Here is a 20,680-nt window from a genome sequence, read left to right as displayed (position 1 = left end):
GGCTAATACACTACTATAGTGAGGATGAGCTGGGTATAAAGGCATATACCCACAGCCACAGCATACACAGGTACATTTTTCACGCCCTCACTTTGTATGATGGAAGACCAAGGATAGCTTGCCGTCTTGATATCACATTGACAATAACAGATCACAAGAGTGTTAGTGTAATGCAATGACAAAAGAATGCGTCGGGATATGCTCTCCTGAAGGAAGGGGGTAATGTAGCGACGTTAACTCAACACCTAGCGACATCACCAAGAGGTTCAGACCTCTTGGCGTAATGGTTAAGGTGTTGGCTTGACAGTCGCTGGACCTGGGTTCAAGTCCCAGTTGGAGCTATGCCCCTTATATTTAGTAGAATAATAATGTATTATTATTATTATTAATAATAGTATTATTGTAATGACCTCGATAAATCATGAATAAAAGAATGTCCGCTTATAAACCAGGGTCACTACATGATTATTAATATTATTATTATTATAGCAGCAGCAGCCCCACAGAAGCACCGATCTTTGTTAGAAGTAGTGAAGACTGGATGAGGTGCAGTCAAAGAGGAATGGATCCTTCAAAGAGGCAAATGATATACTGTAGATAATCTTTGGGTGCAGTCAGAGAGGTAGTGGCGAAGCGAGAGGTCGACTCCGCCCAAAAATCTGTCTGTGCATATTAAGCAGACTGGGTCTGCTTAAAGATGCACTATGCAGAAATCGCTCCGCCATTTCCTGGTTACAAAAATTCTAATAGTTCGCCTAATTTCAATTTTTGTGACAAAACAAGCAAGTATAGTTTAGAGAATCATTGTACCATCTAAACGCTGTGAAATATATTTTCCATAACCAAAAATATTATATTTTCAGATGTTTGAAGCTGGTGTATAAAACCGAAAGTAAAAGACGCAAAAACGAAACTTAAGAATGTGAAGCATAGAAATAACGCACATAGAACAGATCAACAGATCTACGGCTTCTTAGACTTGCGTTCAATGAGAATGACAGATCTATAACACACATCTCTACATGAATCTGGTCAGTCACCCAAAAAGTTACATTTTGTAGCTTTAATGCTTAAGGGGACAATGCTTCATATATACAGTCATTGGGACAGTGTCGAATTTGGTCAAGATAAAGGTGAATTGCTATTTGATAGGTGAGGCTTATTTTATCTAATAGATGTATAATGAGTGTGATATGTCTTCTACAAAAAGATAATTGGCTAGAATGTTCCCACCTGATTGTGCCTCCTCCCGCATGCCTTTCGCCTTTGCGGACATGTATTGCCATTATTAGAGCGGTCAGTCAACCATCTTGTCAAAATAATAGATCCTCTTTGGTGCAGTCCATTTGATAAGAAAACTCAGAGACCCATAATGCCACACGTTACTGTCATGTGATTTTACATGACTTGAACAGTGCGTTTCTCAACAAGGAGCCGTTTTGATATCTAGCGAATTCAGTGAATTCGTTTAGTTTTCTTTTGCGTAAAATTAGCTAGCTAAATATTTAAAGTGACTAATGGATTGTTGAAAATAGAACGCTGTTCTGCTATCTCTTCCAATCTCAATGATAATGGCGGAAGTAGAGAAGGTAAGCGTAGCCTATCATCTCATCTGTTTTGCAATCAAATCAATGGACTTTATCTTCGTGCATTGGCTTTTCTAGGAGATGATTCTAACATTACAATTATTGAATTGTATTTGTAACCTAGTATGCATGTGATGAAGACAGTGCGTTGTTGAAAAATGTCAACAAAGACAACAGTATTTAGCTAGCTACTCCTATAACGTCAGCGTGTAGTCCTAAAACCCGGAAATAAGTTACCTCTCTTCTTTCAGCCAGCCCTATGGGGAAAATTAAGGGGGAAAGAATAGGGTTTTGAAATAAACGCCGAAAATATAATCTGAGGTTAACACAGGCGTAGGCGATCTTATACGTTTTGTTCTATTGGATAATAGCAGTCAGTTACCATAACCTTTATGAATTATGAACCCTATGTGTTTTTATTATTACATACATTCTTTAAAATTCACAAGGTGATGTTAGCTGATGAAGACTGTCATTACCACCACGTCATAAAATGTGCTTTTTTAGTTGAAAAGGCAATTACAGAAATTGTGCCCAAGGTAGTTTAGATAACATTTCACTTTTTTTTTTTACTATTTGGAAGTTTTCTTAATTATATGTATTCATCATTGTCATGTCTAAATGTCCATATATGCCTTGATAATACTCAAAAACATGTATTTACCACATCAAAATCGTAATATTTTACATTATTTTAGGAATTATCTTAAGAACAAGCATATAAGGTTCACATATGGGAAAAATCATCAATATCAATTGTAATTTAATACACCTTTTCCTCAAAAATATGTACCGTGATGGTAATGACTTAGCGTTGTGGTAATGACAGTGTGGTGGAAATGACATACACTGCTCAAAAAAGTTAAGGGAACACTTAAACAACACATCCTAGATCTGAATGAATGAAATAATCTTATTAAATACTTGTTTCTTTACATAGTTGAATGTGCTGACAACAAAATCACACAAATTATCAATGGAAATCAAATTTATCAACCCATGGAGGTCTGGATTTGGAGTCACCCTCAAAATTAAAGTGGAAAACCACACTACAGGCTGATCCAACTTTAATGTAATGTCCTTAAAACAAGTCAAAATGAGGCTCAGTAGTGTGTGTGGCATCCACGTGCCTGTATGACCTCCCTACAATGCCTGGGCATGTTCCTGATGAGGTGGCGGATGGTCTCCTGAGGGATCTCCTCCCAGACCTGGACTAAAGCATCCGCCAACTCCTGGACAGTCTGTGGTGCAACGTGGCGTTGGTGGATGGAGCGAGACATGATGTCCCAGATGTGCTCAATTGGATTCAGGTCTGGGGAACGGGCGGGCCAGTCCATAGCATCAATGCCTTCCTCTTGCAGGAACTGCTGACACACTCCAGCCACATGAGGTCTAGTATTGTCTTGCATTAGGAGGAACCCAGGGCCAACCGCACCAGCATATGGTCTCACAAGGGGTCTGAGGATCTCATCTCGGTACGTAATGGCAGTCAGGCTACCTCTGACGAGCATATGGAGGGCTGTGCGGCCCCCCAAAGAAATGCCACCCCACACCATGACTGACCCACCGCCAAACCGGTCATGCTGGAGGATGTTGCAGGCAGCAGAACGTTCTCCACGGCGTCTCCAGACTCTGTCACGTCTGTCACGTGCTCAGTGTGAACCTGCTTTCATCTGTGAAGAGCACAGGGCGCCAGTGGCGAATTTGCCAATCTTGGTGTTCTCTGGCAAATGCCAAACGGCCTGCACAGTGTTGGGCTGTAAGCACAACCCCCACCTGTGGACGACGGGCCCTCATACCACCCTCATGGAGTCTGTTTCTGACCGTTTGAGCAGACACATGCACATTTGTGGCCTGCTGGAGGTCATTTTGCAGGGCTCTGGCAGTGCTCCTCCTGCTCCTCCTTGCACAAAGGCGGAGGTAGCGGTCCTGCTGCTGGGTTGTTGCCCTCCTACGGCCTCCTCCACGTCTCCTGATGTACTGGCCTGTCTCCTGGTAGCGCCTCCATGCTCTGGACACTACGCTGACAGACACAGCAAACCTTCTTGCCTCAGCTCACATTGATGTGCCATCCTGGATGAGCTGCACTACCTGAGCCACTTGTGTGGGTTGTAGACTCCGTCTCATGCTACCACTAGAGTGAAAGCACCGCCAGCATTCAAAAGTGACCAAAACATCAGCCAGGAAGCATAGGAACTGAGAAGTGGTCTGTGGTCACCACCTGCAGAACCATTCCTTTATTGGGGGTGTCTTGCTAATTGCCTATAATTTCCACCTGTTGTCTATTCTATTTGCACAACATCATGTGAAATGTATTGTCAATCAGTGTTGCTTCCTAAGTGGACAGTTTGATTTCACAGAAGTGTGATTGACTTGGAGTTACATTGTGTTGTTTAAGTGTTCCCTTTACTTTTTTGAGCAGTGTATAATATAAAACAACTGATGAAAAATACCATTACATTTTAATGTCACAGTTGTACATGTTGAATTTGATTGAAGATATAAACTCAGCAAAAAATGAAATGTCCTCTCACTGTCAACTGCGTTTATTTTCAGCAAACTTAACATGTGTAAATATTTGTATGAACATAACAAGATTCAACAACTGAGACATAAACTGAACAAGTTCCACAGACATTGACAGAAATTGAATAATGTTTCCTGAATAAAGGGGGGGTCAAAATCAAAAGTAACAGTCAGTATCTGGTGTGGCCACCAGCTGCATTAAGTACTGCAGTGCATCTCCTCCTCATGGACTGCACCAGATGTGCCAGTTCTTGCTGTGAGATGTTACCCCACTCTTCCACCAAGGCACCTGCAAGTTCCCAGACATTTCTGGAGGGAATGGCCCTAGCCCTCACCCTCCGATCCAACAGGTCCCAGACGTGCTCAATGGGATTGAGATCAGGGCTCTTCACTGGCCATGGCAGAACACTGACATTCCTGTCTTGCAGGAAATCACGCACAGAACGAGCAGTATGGCTGGTGGCATTGTCATGCTGGAGGGTCATGTCAGGATGAGCCTGCAGGAAGATAAATTATAGATAAAACGTATCGGTGTTCATCGGCCATTGGACATAAACATTACACAACAAGTTGAAAATCGCTAATTCAACAATGAGTGGTTTGGAAGGAATCAGTGGCTAACTGCAAGCGTTTCAAAGCAATCACTATTTTGCTTCCCCTGCCTGCTATTCAGTGGAGAGGGTGTGTGTGGTCCAAGTCTGGGTTTAAGGATTTCAACATCTGTCTGAAAGGGTCTCTTTTCCAAGCTTAAAATGATAAATAGTCACACGCAACACCATGGGCCAGAAAAGGTTGAATACATTGGCCATGCTGTCAATCCAGTATGACTTCTGCTGTGTTCAAAACAACTGGAAACTCAGAACTGGGAAATCTCAGACTTCAGTGAGTTCAAGACAACTGGGAACTTGGAAAAAAATTAGCTCAGACTGGGAAAATACGTTTTTTTGAACGGTCATCCAACTCGGAATTCCAAGTCGGGAACTCGGGCCTCTTTCTCGAGCTCCGACCTGAAGATCACTGACGTCATGGTTCGACCTTGTTTTTTTCTGAGCTCCCAGTTGTCTTGAAAGCACCATAAATCCAGAGAATGCCAGACTTTGATGACAGTTTGATAACAAAATTTGCCCACAAGAAGGACCACCCTGCCACCTTCCTGTTCTAGTGAGCACAGCACAACAACGGTCCAAAAAGTAAAATTTTGTATTGTATGCTGCTGCATAAATGATGTAATATGCCAGTGAGATATGTATACTGTAGCTAAGAAAGTAATACTAAGTGTATGTTGTGTAGTAAGCTGTTAGTAGTAGCCCATGTGCCTCACCCTAATAATTTGGTCCCTTTTCCCCTCAGAACTTAGCCTACTATTCTGACTTGGTGGTGCACATGTAGCCTATAGCCTGTTTTAGAGAAATGTAATCATAGACTATTGTAAGAGCTTTCATTGTCTACAACACTGTAAGAACGGCCCATGTTCTGAATTCTGTCGCTGTACATTTCAAGTGCTGAACAAATCGTTATATTGACTACGTCCATTTTAGCTCGCTCATTATGGATTGCCTCTTATCCGCTCATCGTTCCCTTATGCCATAGTTTGTACATCTTAATTGTTATAGTCCTATTGCTTATAGAGGTCTGTCTCATTAGTATCTTGTTCATCATTTTAGGCAATGTTGGAATGATTTCATTGTTTTGCTTACTTTGTGTATTATAATTATCTCATGTGCTTTTCTTGACGAGGAGGAGATACTACAGTCGTGGTCAAAAGTTTGGAGAATGACACAAGTATTGGTCTTCACAAAGTTCGCTGCTTCAGTGTTATGAGATATTTTTGTCAGATGTTACTATGGTATACTGAATTATAATTACAAGCATTCCATAAGTGTCAAAGGCTTTTATTGACAATTACATGAAGTTTATGCAAAGAGTCAATATTTGCAGTGTTGACCCTTCTTTTTCAAGACCTCTGCAATCCGCCCTGGCATGCTGTCAATTAACTTCTGGGCCACATCCTGACTGATGGCAGCCCATTCTTGCATAATCAATGCTTGGAGTTTGTCAGAATTTGTGGGTTTTTGTTTGTCCACCCGCCTCTTGAGGATCGACCACAAGTTCTCAATGGGATTAAGGTCTGGGGAGTTTCCTGGCCATGGACCCAAAATGTCGATGTTTTGTTCCCCGAGCCACTTAGTTATCACTTTTGCCTTATGGCAAGGTGCTCCATCATGCTGGAAAAGGCATTGGTCGTCACCAAACTGTTCTTGGATGGTTGGGAGAAGTTGCTCTCTGAGTATGTGTTGGTACCATTCTTTATTCATGGCTGTGTTCTTAGGCAAAATTGTGATTGGGCCCACTCCCTTGGCTGAGAAGCAACCCCACACATGAATGGTCTCAGGATGCTTTACTGTTGGCATGACACAGGACTGATGGTAGCGCTCACCTTGTCTTCTCCGGACAAGGTGTTTTCCGGATGCACCAAACAATTGGAAAGGGGATTCATCAGAGAAAATGACTTTACCCCAGTCCTCAGCAGTCCAATCCCTGTACCCTTTGCAGAATATCAGTTTGTCCCTGATGTTTTTCCTGGAGAGAAGTGGCTTCTTTGCTGCCCTCCTTGACACCAGGCCATCCTCCAAAAGTCTTCGCCTCACTGTGCGTGCAGATGCACTCACACCTGCCTGCTGCCATTCCTGAGCAAGCTCTGCACTGGTGGTGCCCCGATCCTGCAGCTGAATCAACTTTAGGAGACGGTCCTGGCGCTTGCTGGACTTTCTTGGGCACCCTGACGCCTTCTTCACAACAATTGAACCTCTCTCCTTGAAGTTCTTGATGATCCGATAAATGGTTGATTTAGGTGCAATATTACTAGCCGCAATATCCTTGCCTGTGAAGCCCTTTTTGTGCAAAGCAATGATGACGGCACGTGTTTCCTTGCAGGTAACCATGGTTAACAGAGGAAGAACAATGATTTCAAGCACCACCCTCCTTTTAAAGCTTCCAGTCTGTTATTCTAAGTCAATCAGCATGACAGAGTGATCTCCAGCCTTGTCCTCGTCAACACTCTCACCTGTGTTAACGAGAGAATCACTGACATGATGGCAGCTGGTCCTTTTGTGGCAGGGCTGAAATGCAGTGGAAATGTTTTTTGGGGATTAAGTTCATTTTCATGGCAAAGGGGGACTTTGCAATTAATTGCAATTCATCTGATCACTCTTCATGACATTCTGGAGTATATGCAAATTGCCATCATTAAAACTGAGGCAGCAGACTGTGTGAAAATGTGTGTTTGTGTCATTCTCAAAACCTTTGACCACGACTGTATATAATGTTGTTGGGTCTGTAACCATGTTTGCCAGTGACACTCTTCCCATTCAAATATTTGTTTTCAACAAAAAGTTCAGTAATAGACTCATGAATTTTCAGTTGATATTGCGAGAGATGTTTTGTTAGCGCAATGCTCTGTCTGTGCGTCGGTAGATTGTATATGAAAGTGGATCCTCATGATTGCATTTTCCTTCCTTTTTAGACCACATAGGCCTAAATATAATACTTCAAATGGTAGGCTAACCGAGTCTCTCTCTCGCTCTTTCTCTCTTTCTGTGTGGTGACTTAAAGAGTAAAGTTAAGGCCTCAACATCCTGCTGAATTGATCCGAACTAACATCTATCTGAATTTCTGTCAGTGTCCATTTAGAAAGTGCTGAACGAAGAACTACCTCGTCGCAGCTCGTTTGCTTGCACTTGCTTATACTTAGAGCTTAGTGTTAATGGTATAAGATTAAACATTATGAATTTACTGAACATAAATGTAATAATGTTTGGATATGGTTAAAAGTAAAAACTCATTTTGCTGTTTGTTATTGAAGGAGAATGCGGTTCTTATCCACACTCCTGAGTGGCGCAGTGGTCTAAGGCACTGCATCGCAGTGCTAACTGTGCCACTAGAGATCCTGGTTCGAATCCAGGCTCTGTCGCAGCCGGCCGCGACCGGGAGGCTCATGGGCGGCGCACAATTGGCCCAGCGTCGTCCAGGGTAGGGGAGGGAATGGCCGGCAGGGATGTAGCTCAGTTGATAGAGCATGGTGTTTGCAACGCCAGGGTTGTGCGTTCGATTCCCACGGGGGGCCAGTATAAAAAAATATGTATTCACTAACTGTAAGTCGCTAAATGCTAAATGACTAAAATGTAAATGTAAAATGTTATCGACTCACACATCCACAAGGAGTCAGTAGAAACCACATTTGTTTAAGGAAGTCAGCCATATCAGCTATGGTTTTTAAAAAGGCAGTAAATGAGGCTGAATGAACTGTTTCTCTGCCAGACAAGGCTCCGCTGATAGCCAGGTGTAGCGGTGGTAAGGATTCACTCTATGGTGCTGAAAGGAAAGCTCTGCTGTTGGGACAGCTTTATGTAGGCCCTAACCGCTTGTGGGCACCGTTTGTCACCATTTTTTAGTGCAATTAATGTACTGTTTAGTGTTGTGTTGTGTAGTGGCTTTGCTGGCATGCATCTAATATATTTTTTGAGTTTGCCCCACCAAGATTTACATGCTAAAATCGGCACTGTATGTTTGTCTACCGTGAATAAAATTTGCTGCGGCACGCTGAATGCACTCATGACTCTGTTTTTATGTGCACTAAAATTATGATCTGTTTCCCTGAATTGCATTGTGAAAGCCTAACACTGTAATATCGTATTTTATAACTTCGCAAGTCATGTTGGCAATATAACAACCAAATGATGCCCACCTTGCGATTTATAATGGACACAACAACAGTAATTGTGTGATGGCAGGGATGCAAGGTTGTGTTCCAAACTAAACAATTAGAAGTGTGCTTGCTCTAATTCCTCAACCGCACAGCTAGAAGAGTTTAAAAAAATAGAATCTTATAGTTGAAGACTCTTCTTTCAGTCATAAAAGTGCATTGAAATTATTTAGGAAATGTGCACACTTTAGAGAGGTGTGTGTGTGTGGATACACTAGTTAGTCTTCTCACTCAAACCCTTGTCATTTATTTGTCTTATGTTGCACCTACAACATATCTTCCAGGAAGATTCTTATCATGATACTGACTGTATCCAGAGTATTTTCAGATTTTGTTAACAAATGCTGCGAAAAGTACAGTAAATGTAAAATGCACATACAATCAATAGGGTAATGTTTGCATTCAATCTTCTTGTCCTCACCTTTGGTCTAATAATTTCCCCATAATCTACACTATTCCCTTTCAATTGCTACCATGGTTATGCATTTCATATTTTTTTCTGTAAGAAAAGTCAAACCAACTTTGCCATGGTCGCACACCAGCCGGTTGAAGCTAATTGACTAAATCATTTGGCTAACTCTTCCTACCTGCGAACACACGAGACACCCACATCAATCAAAGCACACCCTGAAACTCCCGTTTGATTTCAGTCATGGCCGCTAGCATTTCTTAAAGGGAACTTCACCACTTTTCAACCTCATTTTTATTATGTACAGCACAATACCAGTGTCAACATGTGAAAACAGTGCATTTCAAAGTTTGAGGGAAAAAAATATATACAGTGGGGAGAACAAGTATTTGATACACTGCCAATTTTGCAGGTTTTCCTACTTACAAAGCATGTAGAGGTCTGTAATTTTTTATCATAGGTACACTTCAACTGTGAGAGACGGAATCTAAAACAAAAATCCAGAAAATCACATTATATGATTTTTAAGTAATTCATTTGCATTTTATTGCATGACATAAGTATTTGATCACCTACCAACCACTAAGAATTCCGGCTCTCACAGACCTGTTAGTTTTTCTTTAAGAAGCCCTCCTGTTCACCACTCATTACATGTATTAACTGCACCTGTTTGAACTCGTTACCTGTATAAAAGACACCTGTCCACACACTCAATCAAACAGACTCCAACCTCTCCACAATGGCCAAGACCAGAGAGCTGTGTAAGGACATCAGGGATAAAATTGTAGACCTGCACAAGGCTGGGATAGGCTACAGGACAATAGGCAAGCAGCTTGGTGAGAAGGCAACAACTGTTGGCGCAATTATTAGAAAATGGAAGAAGTTCAAGATGACGGTCAATCAACCTCGGTCTGGGGCTCCATGCAAGATCTCACCTCGTGGGGCATCAATGATCATGAGGAAGGTGCGGGATCAGCCCAGAAATACACGGCAGGACCTGGTCAATGACCTGAAGAGAGCTGGGACCACAGTCTCAAAGAAAACCATTAGTAACACACTACGCCGTCATGGAATAAAATCCTGCAGCGCACGCAAGGTCCCCCTCCTCAAACCAGCGCATGTCCAGGCCCGTCTGAAGTTTGCCAATGACCATCTGGATGATCCAGAGGAGGAATGGGAGAAGGTCATGTGGTCTGATGAGACAAAAATAGAGCTTTTTGGTCTAAACTCCACTCGCCGTGTTTGGAGGAAAAAGAAGGATGAGTACAACCCCAAGAACACCATCCCAACCGTGAAGCATGGAGGTGGAAACATCATTCTTTGGGGATGCTTTTCTGCAAAGGGGACAGGACGACTGCACCGTATGGGGAGGATGGATGGGGCCATGTATCGCGAGATCTTGGCCAACAACCTCCTTCCCTCAGTAAGAGCATTGAAGATGGGTCGTGGCTGGGTCTTCCAGCATGACAATGACCCGAAACACACAGCCAGGGCAACTAAGGAGTGGCTCCGTAAGAAGCATCTCAAGGTCCTGGAGTGGCCTAGCCAGTCTCCAGACCTGAACCCAATAGAACATTTTTGGAGTGAGCTGAAAGTCCGTATTGCCCAGCGACAGCCCCGAAACCTGAAGGATCTGGAGAAGGTCTGTATGGAGGAGTGGGCCAAAATCTCTGCTGCAGTGTATGCAAACCTGGTCAAGACCTACAGGAAACATATGATCTCTGTAATTGCAAACAAAGGTTTCTGTACCAAATATTAAGTTCTGCTTTTCTGATGTATCAAATACTTATGTCATGCAATAAAATGCTAATTAATTACTTGATAATACAATGTGATTTTCTGGATTTTTGTTTTAGATTCCGTCTCTCACAGTTGAAGTGTACCTATGATAAAAATTACAGACCTCTACATGCTTTGTAAGTAGGAAAACCTGCAAAATCGGCAGTGTATGTTAAATCTAGAATCGGTTTCCTATTTCGCAACAAAGCCTCCTTCACTCATGCTGCCAAACATGCCCTCGTAAAACTGACTATCCTACCGATCCTTGACTTCGGCGATGTCATTTACAAAATAGCCTCCAACACTCTACTCAGCAAATTGGATGTAGTCTATCACAGTGCCATCCGTTTTGTCTCCAAAGCCCCATATAATACCCACCACTGTGACCTGTACGCTCTTGTTGGCTGGTCCTCACTACATATTCGTCGCCAAACCCACTGGCTCCAGGCCATCTATAAATCACTGCTAGGCAAATACCCGCCTTATCTTAGCTCATTGGTCACCATAGCAACACCAACCCGTAGTCTGCGCTCCAGCGGGTATATCTCACTGGTCATCCCCAAAGCCAACACCTCCTTTGGCCGCAATTCCTTCCAGTTCTCTGCTGCCAATGACTGGAACAAATTGCAAAAATCTCTGAAGCTGGAGACACTTATCTCCCTCACTAACTTTAAGCATCAGTTGTCAGAGCTCCTTACCGATCACTGCACCTGTACACAGACCATCTGAAATTAGCCCGCCCAACTACCTCATCCCTATATTGTTATTTATTTTGCTCATTTGTACCCCAGTATCTCTATTTGCACATCATCTCTTGCACATCTATCATTCCAGTGTTAATACTAATTGTAATTATTTTGCACTATAGCCTATTTTATTGCCTTACCTCCATAACTTGCTAAATTTGCACACACTGTATATATATGTATTTCTGTTGTATTTTTGACTTTGTTTTGTTTTACCCCATATGTAACTCTGTGTTGTTTTTATCGCACTGCTTTGCTTTATCTTGGCCAGGTCGCAGTTGTAAATGAGAACTTGTTCTCAACTGGTTTACCTGGTTAAATAAAGGTGAAATAAAAAAATAAATAAAAAGTATCAAATACTTGTTCTCCCCACTGTATACAAAGAGCAGATGCTCTTATCCAGAGTGACTTACAGTTAATGAGTGCATACATTTTCATACTGGCCCCCCGTGGGAAACGAACCCAACTGAGCTACAGGGGACTACTGAGGTTGAAAAGTGGCAGAATTGCCCTTTTAATGAACCAAATCTAAAACCTTGCCAAATCAGGAAATGCAGTCGCCTTTTTAACCAGTCGCCCCTTACCGTGTAGCCTACCCATGTTTGTCCTCTGTTGCATGCCTTTCATTGTTTGCTGAAATCCATACTTTTTAATAAAATGTTAATCAAATACAACCACCGACTGTTTCCTCGTATCGACTGACAGCGACTCAATGTAGTCGGATGTACACTCAGCCCACTCTCGTCTCCGCTCAACTCTGTTGATGTCATGAAGAGTGATCAGATGAATTGCATTTAATGGCAAAGTCCCTCTTTGCCATGAAAATGAACTTAATCCCCAAAAAACATTTCCACTGCATTTCAGCCCTGCCACAAAAGGACCAACTGCCATCATGTCAGTGATTCTCTCGTTAACACAGGTGAGGGTGTTGACGAGGACAAGGCTGGAGATCACTCTGTCATGCTGATTGAGTTAGAATAACAGACTGGAAGCTTTAAAAGGAGGGTGGTGCTTGAAATCATTGTTCTTCCTCTGTTAACCATGGTTACCTGCAAGGAAACACGTGCCGTCATCATGCTTTACACAAAAAAGGGCTTCACAGGCAATAATATTGCTGCTATTAAGATTGAACCTAAATCAACCATTTATCGGATCATCAAGAACTTCAAGGAGAGAGGTTCAATTGTTGTGAAGAAGGCGTCAGGGTGCCCAAGAAAGTCCAGCAAGCGCCAGGACCGTCTTCTAAAGTTGATTCAGCTGCGGGATCGGGGCACCACCAGTGCAGAGCTTGCTCAGAGTGCATCTGCACGCACAGTGAGGAGAAGACTTTTGGCGGATGGCCTGGTGTCAAGAAGGGCAGCAAAGAAGCCACTTCTCTCCAGGAAAAACATCAGGGACAGACTGATATTCTGCAAAAGGTACAGGGATTGGACTGCTTAGGACTGGGGTAAAGTCATTTTCTCTGATGAATCCCCTTTCTGATTGTTTGGGGCATCCGGAGAAGACAAGGTGAGCGCTACCATCAGTCCTGTGTCATGCCAACAGTAAAGCATCCTGAGACCATTCATGTGTGGGGGTGCTTCTCAGCCAAGGGAGTGGGCTCACTCACAATTTTGCCTAAGAACACAGCCATGAATAAAGAATGGTACCAACACATCCTCCGAGAGCAACTTCTCCCAACCATCCAAGAACAGTTTGGTGACGAGCAATGCCTTTTCCAGCATGATGGAGCACCTTGCCATAAGGCAAAAGTGATAACTAAGTGGCTCGGGGAACAAAACATCTACATTTTGGGTCCATGGCCAGGAAACTCCCCAGACCTTAATCCCATTGAGAACTTGTGGTCGATCCTCAAGAGGCGGGTGGACAAACAAAAACCCACAAATTCGGACAAACTCCAAGCATTGATTATGCAAGAATGGGCTGCCATCAGTCAGGATGTGGCCCAGAAGTTAATTGACAGCATGCCAGGGCGGATTGCAGAGGTCTTGAAAAAGAAGGGTCAACACTGCAAATATTGACTCTTTGCATAAACTTCATGTAATTGTCAATAAAAGCCATTGACACTTATGGAATGCTTGTAATTATACTTCAGTATACCATAGTAACATCTGACAAAAATATCTCATAACACTGAAGCAGCGAACATTGTGAAGACCAATACTTGTGTCATTCTCAAAACTTTTTACCACGACTGTACATCGTGGAGTTGAGTTCTACTTGGCTAATTATCTGTCGAACTCAAACTGGTCTAAAGCGAACATTACATGCATAATGTAATGTAATTTTTGCTTTACATCTCTCTTGTCCTGGTCTTTTAATAAACATGATTGTATCTCTTCTAGGGAAGAAAACCAAGCGAAGAATCCACAGATGACTCTGAGGTAAACTATGTATATGGCCCTCTAATAAAAAGTGGAACATTTGATTAATTTAGGCTGAAGTTATTGTAGAAAATGTCTGCATTTATGCTCTTCCCACTTGTAAACAAACAACATTTTGTTTTACAGCAAAAACAAGGCAGATTTAGAGATGTTCTTATGCAATTTTCTGGATGTTGTGAAAATAGTCTGGATTAACAGCAAAAGATAAAATGTCTGACCATGTCAGAGATGCATGCAGTTGTGAAGTACACTGTTGCACCACACATTTAGACTCTGCATAAATTTGTATCATCCAGCTCCTGTAATTGTGCGTCTGTGAATCACTAAATATAATCTAGCATGTCCGACTGCTAGGGAGGGTGAGGAGCAGCCTGTCTTTAAATGATACAGAGAATGAAATGTCAGGAATAGCCAGTACATTGAACAATTCCACCCCCTACTCCCCAAAGAAAAAACATTCCTAATTGAGAAAAAAAAATCTTCACAAGTAAATGAAAAGTCTGCCTACCCCATATCACCAGTCCACAAACAGAATCCACTCTGAACACAAACACTCACAGGTAAACAAGCACCTGGGACTGCATGATTGTATGTCCCCTCTGAATCGCTACAACCCCCTGCTTTATTTAGTTATTGTGGTGTAGCTTGCCCATTCGCTATGCAGCTGTCTCCGTGACTGGGTTGTCAGTAGACAGACTTGATGAATGAAGTGAGAGTGTAGCCTATGTGCTGAAGGCTTTGCCAGAATGGCTAGATGGGAACCAAATTACATGCTCCCTATTACCTTGGCTCATGTAGACCGATTCACATTCACTTGATTGTGGCCCCCATGGGCTGTTGTAATATGACTTTCCCATCAGACCCTTGATTTAGCATGCCCTACTAAACATTTAGCCTATATTAATATATACATTAATTGAAATGTGATGTTGTTGTGGTAAAGTCTCATAAGCCTAACAAAACCAAAGGAAATGTACCACACTAACAAACGTCTGAAAAACTGTGCCTGTAGTCCCTCTATGGGGTGTACATTTGTTGTTCTGTATTATAGCTTTGTAATCTGTGACAAACGCCCATGCATTAGACATTTCAATAGGGAATAAACAGGAAATAGACATGGTGGTATAAAGTGGGAAAGGATGGTTCTTGTAAATGACATTCTTTCCACACACTGCCACCCCCCACCGTCTCCCATAGTGCTTATAATAGCAGTCTTTGTTTTGTGTTGATGCACCATATAGACGGCCACAGTCTATGCAGCATTGGTTATTAACTGGGTTATGGGGAATATTCAGGCTGTGACCGCAAATGTACACAGGAAAATATGGCAGCAGCGCATATGCTCGGGGTTCCTAGGAGGGTTGTAATCCATTTGTGTTCCTGGGACAGTGTGTGGCGCAGCCAGTAGAGAGGAAGGATGATGTGGTTACAGATGGAGAGTGGACTGGCCTTGGACATTTATTTGTGTATCTAGAAACATTTACCTTGCTAATAGTGAAAGGGAATTTTGTATGGAATTTTGTATTGAATTTCCTACCTTGCTGATAGGAAATGGGAATTCCATACCAAATTCAGATTCCCTATCAGCAAGGTAAATGCATGAATCTGTACCAGTGTAATATTCTGTATATTATACATTAAGTATGCTGGATTGTTTTAACTGAATCCCTCTTTTAAAATAGGAAGAGGACAGTGAGGAGGAGCCTAAGCTGAAGTATGAGCGACTGGCCAATGGCGTGACTGAGATTCTCCAAAAGGATGCTGCCAGCTGTATGACTGTCCATGATAAGGTACAGGTCCTAACCTACCACAGCTTTTCAGGCTAAACTACACTAGATTTAAAATGTAATTGTTTACGCACATGTTTGATATATTCAATGTCGGTTAGCATTCTCTCTGTACAATATGGAGAGGCTGGCCATTTCTTTCTCACCCTCCACTCATCCCTTTGGCTCAGGGAGACACATCAGCCGCCGCCAGTCATTGTCTTTTTCCCTTTCTTATTCAGTTTCTCCCAGCTTTTCACTCCCCTCTTCTCTTTTTGAACGTTTAGATTTTTCAGCGGGCCATCTCTGAGCTGGATGGCTAATCGTTATGGCACCGAGTGCACCCATGCACGCCTGAACAGAGGACGAGTCATACCTGGTTATGTCTGCTCACCTGATGTTTTATTAACCACTATTGATTTTCACTTACTCATTTTTTCTCCGTTTTTTCTCTCCTCTCTTTGATCCTATAAAAAAGCAAGCATGCCAGAGTGAGAGACATTGCTGCGTAGAAATTCCACATTTTACCTTTCCTTCTTGCCGGTGTTTTTGTGCTTGTGTACTGCCTGCCAGCTACAGTACCTGTACTGTGACACCGACCCCCGACCCCCGACCCAGCCAACCCCCAGCACCTTTAAAACCACCAACACTCCGCATTGCCTGATGTTGCCTCATATTTTCAGTGCCTGAATCGGAATTTAATATGAACAATTCCATTCTAATAAATCCTTTTTAAAAGTCGCTCCGCCTCGCAAGGTTGACCCCTTTTTATTTATTTATTTTTGGTTATTTTATTTGGGGAGATTGCAGGGGCTCTGTCTGACATGCTCAGCTGTGCCTGTAAATATAAGCATTTCATTATAGACTGCACTGAAGCATGGTGGGCTCACCGAACACACAGGGGAGGAAGGGGTGAGGGAGAGGGATTAGGGGGAGGGGCTCGAGCTGGGCCTGTGTGGAAGAACGTACCCTTAATCTAATGCCAAAAAGCCTCCTAGTTTTTACAATTTCTTGTCCCAGTGGACCTACACATACATACATACATACATACATACATACATACATACATACATACATACATACATACATACATACATACATACATACATACACTCTCTCACACACACACTTCAACACACTCACATACTGTACAGAAGCAGGAAACATCGGAAACCAGTTGCTGCTCTGTAGAAAATAATAGCTTTATGGTGGGCAGGAGAGGTGGTGGTTGGTTTGCTGGCGACGCCAGGAGAAGCCAGATGTACAGCGCATTTATTATGTTTAAGCATTGTAATTTGAGAGACAAAATACCATTTCACACTGTCTGCTTTAATAAATAGGGTTTTCACACCCTCTGTAATTTCATAGTTTTTGCCCCAGTGCCCACTGATTCCACTACACTCTACTCGCCTCCCCCAGCTATGCTAGACAGAGTGCATTTTTAATCCTCTTGCCACAGCTTTCGTCAGTAGTACATATTTTTGCCAAAATCTTGAATTGTCTTAAAGATTAATCTCAGGTTCATTCCATTTCAGTTCCTTGCACTGGGCACTCACTTTGGGAAGGTTTTCCTTCTGGACATCCAAGGAAATGTGACTCAGAAGTTTGAAATTGTAAGTACAATCCCAAATAATCACTTGCTCTCAGAACGTTCCCAGTCATTCAGTGTAACTGTTGTGGTGGTGGTGGTCTCTCCTCAGAGTCCAGTGAAGATCAACCAGATCAGTCTGGATGAGAGTGGAGAGCATATGGGGATCTGCTCTGAGGACGGCAAGGTGAGCTCATCTCTCTGCTCAAAACTGGTGGCCATACAGAAGTAGTGACACTCCACTGGGCACAGATGTCAATTCAACGTCTATTCCGCGTTAGTTCAAAAAACGTGGAAACAACGTTGATTCAACCAGTGTGTGCCCAGTGGGACCCTATTCCCTATATACCAAGGCCTATGGGGCCCTATGTATGGAATAGGGTGCAATTTGGGATGCAGCCTAGATGTCTGCACCACCATTAAGTGGCAAGGTATTATGTGTAATACGTTGAATATCACTTTGAATTTACCATGGAATTATACAATGTTGAACTCAGATCATCAATGCCAAAAGCAAAGGATATTCTTATTCATATTTAGAATTTAATTGAACTGGTTGCCTGGAGAAAGGGGATTTAGAACTACAGTATGTGCCCCAGTTCTCATAGAAGATTTACAAACCAGAAGCTTTATCTTCCTCATACCTGTTTACTTTCATAAATCTACACATTTCTAGGGTTTTGAACAAGCACATGTTCATGTTCATGCTCATGTTGTAAGGGGAAAGAAGCTCGCATCCATCTGTCTGCCTGGCTGTCAGTCATCAGGTCTCTATGGATACCCTCTCAGTGCTCTCTACCTTGTTGTTATCGCTCCTCTCCTGATCATTATTACCATCCTTCATGGATCCTGCAGTCCAGATATGCTCTCTGATATCGCCCCTCGCTCGCACTCCAGCGGCAAAACAAGATCTTGTCGCACGTAAAGTGGCGTTGACAATTAAAATCGACGCCGCTGCAGTTGTTCGTCCTCGACCAATTCAGTTTGCTATTAATCTGTGTCAATCCCTTCAGATAATCCCGAATCGGCTATGCGATTAAAAATGGAGAGTGAAAAGGGCGTGATGTTTATTTTTGTTAAACTTTCTTTTTGCCTTTTTTGCCTCACAAACAGTCAGGCTGTGGTACAGTATAATTGTTACATAAGGTATTGCGGTAACTTCAGTAACTGCGGCTGTGTTATAGCCAAAGATTAGGACCCTGGTATCAAAGCACCAGAGGGTTCAGAGATTCAACCTGGCCACTAATTGGTGACCCAGTGGAGGAGTAGCAGTGATCCAATTAGTGTTCCTGTCCAGGACTCCCCATGCATACACAAGACTGTAAATGTGAGATTTTTATTTATTTTTATACTTGTTTTATAGTAAAATTATTTTTCATACTGACATTCTACAATTTCTTTATTGCAGGTTCAAGTGTTTGGACTCTACACAAGAGAGGGCTTCCATGAGAACTTTGACTGTCCTGTCAAAGTAAGCAGATTTCATATGCATGTACTTCTTTTAACTTCATACTTTTAGTTGAGAGTATATGTACGTGGTGGTATACTAATATAGTCAGGGCATCTCCAGAGAGCCCCCATCATTGCTTATAAACTCTTGGTGCATTCTAAATGGATCCACTTGCCATGTTCTCCAGGTGGTGGCGCTACACCCTCGGTTCAGCAGTTCAAACTACAAACAATTTGTCACAGGAGGCAACAAGGTGAGATTGAAAGGTATTTTTCAATGTGATTACAGTATATAGCCCATCTCAACAGTGTTAGCGGTGTAGTTGAAAACTGTTGAGCATTAGCTAATGTGGATAGAATATTAGCCATAGTTTTTCAAAATAATTCTTATAGATTCTGTTCTTGCGAGCATCCTCCCTTGTGCTTGGCTGATGGCTGTGCACACATACTGTAGGCCTCTGTTGGCTGGTGTGAAATGCTCTTACTTTTCCCTGTCTCTCTTCTGGAGTGCACTCCAGGGAGAGCGGCCCATTTTCACAAAGTGCTGCTCGCTCAACAGTGTTTGAAAGGCAATGCTTCATAAGCACACCAAATAGATGTCATTATCAGGAGGACCCATAGTCTTAGGGTCCCGGGCAGGCAGGCATACAGCAGTTTCTTCTCTAATTTGTCTTAGTGGGTAAGAGCGTTGTGCCAGTAACCGAAAGGTCGCTGGTTCTAATCCCCGAGCCGACTAGGTGAAAAATCTGTTGACGTGCCCTTAAGCAGGGCACTTAACCCTAATTACTCCTGTAAGTCGCTCTGGATAAGAGCGTCTGCTAAATGACTAAAATGTTAATGTCTCAGAAGACACTTGATATATTAGGTATTAATGTTCCCTTTTGATTGACAAAGACTGCAGTCTGCAGCATAACTTAGTATAAATGGTCAAATAGACAAAATATCTGTACAGTACTGTATTTCAATGACCATTGGAGGAGAAAAAAAGCTGTATACATATCTACAACACTGGTGAGAGTAAAGGTGTTTAAGCTACTGGAATCATCCAATCACCTTTATTTTCTTATGAAATGCTCATTGTTAGTGTTGCCATTTTCTTTCAATTGGTACTGATTTCTTTCCTCTCCCTGTTCTCAAGACCCTCCATAAAGCACCCTGTGATGAAAATCAATAAGCCTCAACTGGAGTCACATCCTGTCAAAGGCAATTCAATTCTGTCTCCACAGTTCTGCCAGTGTAATATCCTCTCTTTGTGGAGAGAACTGTTAAACATTTTCAGACTTTTGAATTGGAGGCCGGGGCTCTCTCTCACCTCACTCACCCGATCATAATAACTATAGGGTATTGTTCATCCGTCTGTATGACACTGAGAGATGCTTTTAAAGGGCCTGAAAAGCTTTTTATGTATATGGACTCTCAGGTGACGCCACCGCCGTCTACAGAATGACTGGAAAGAGTGACTACAGCCATCATTGTCTCAAAGCCATTGACGAGAATCAAAGTGATTTAGAGAAATATGGCGAAGGCTTTGTCTGTCAAACCTACTGAAGTAATTAGAAGTAAAGTATTTTATTATGAAGGTGATCTGTGTTTGAAGACCAAATCCTTCATGCCATCTTTAGTTTTCCATTCCACTTCTTTAGTCACATAATGTCATGCATACACATTGATAGGTTAGTTGAATC

At 42.4% G+C, this 20,680-nt stretch overlaps 1 protein-coding gene across 1 annotated transcript in view; it reads left to right on the top strand.

Moving 5' to 3' along the window:
- The first annotated feature begins 1,381 nt into the window (after nt 1–1,381).
- The window catches only part of LOC311108975 (vacuolar protein sorting-associated protein 41 homolog), a 37,075-nt gene continuing 17,776 nt past the window's right edge, over nt 1,382–20,680 (top strand). Inside the window, exons 1-7 of the mRNA XM_084151756.1 lie at nt 1,382–1,589; nt 14,154–14,192; nt 15,875–15,982; nt 17,494–17,571; nt 17,659–17,733; nt 18,955–19,017; nt 19,184–19,249. Coding sequence (XP_084007882.1) covers nt 1,566–1,589; nt 14,154–14,192; nt 15,875–15,982; nt 17,494–17,571; nt 17,659–17,733; nt 18,955–19,017; nt 19,184–19,249 — 453 coding nt within the window. The 5' untranslated portion in view covers nt 1,382–1,565. The remainder of the gene's footprint in view (nt 1,590–14,153; nt 14,193–15,874; nt 15,983–17,493; nt 17,572–17,658; nt 17,734–18,954; nt 19,018–19,183; nt 19,250–20,680) is intronic.

Source organism: Coregonus lavaretus, assembly GCF_964263955.1.
Source record: "Coregonus lavaretus genome assembly, chromosome: 34".
Taxonomy (NCBI): Eukaryota; Metazoa; Chordata; class Actinopteri; order Salmoniformes; family Salmonidae; genus Coregonus; species Coregonus lavaretus.
The sequence above is the reverse complement of the archived record's forward strand: the minus strand, read 5'-3'. Positions and strand labels throughout refer to the sequence as shown.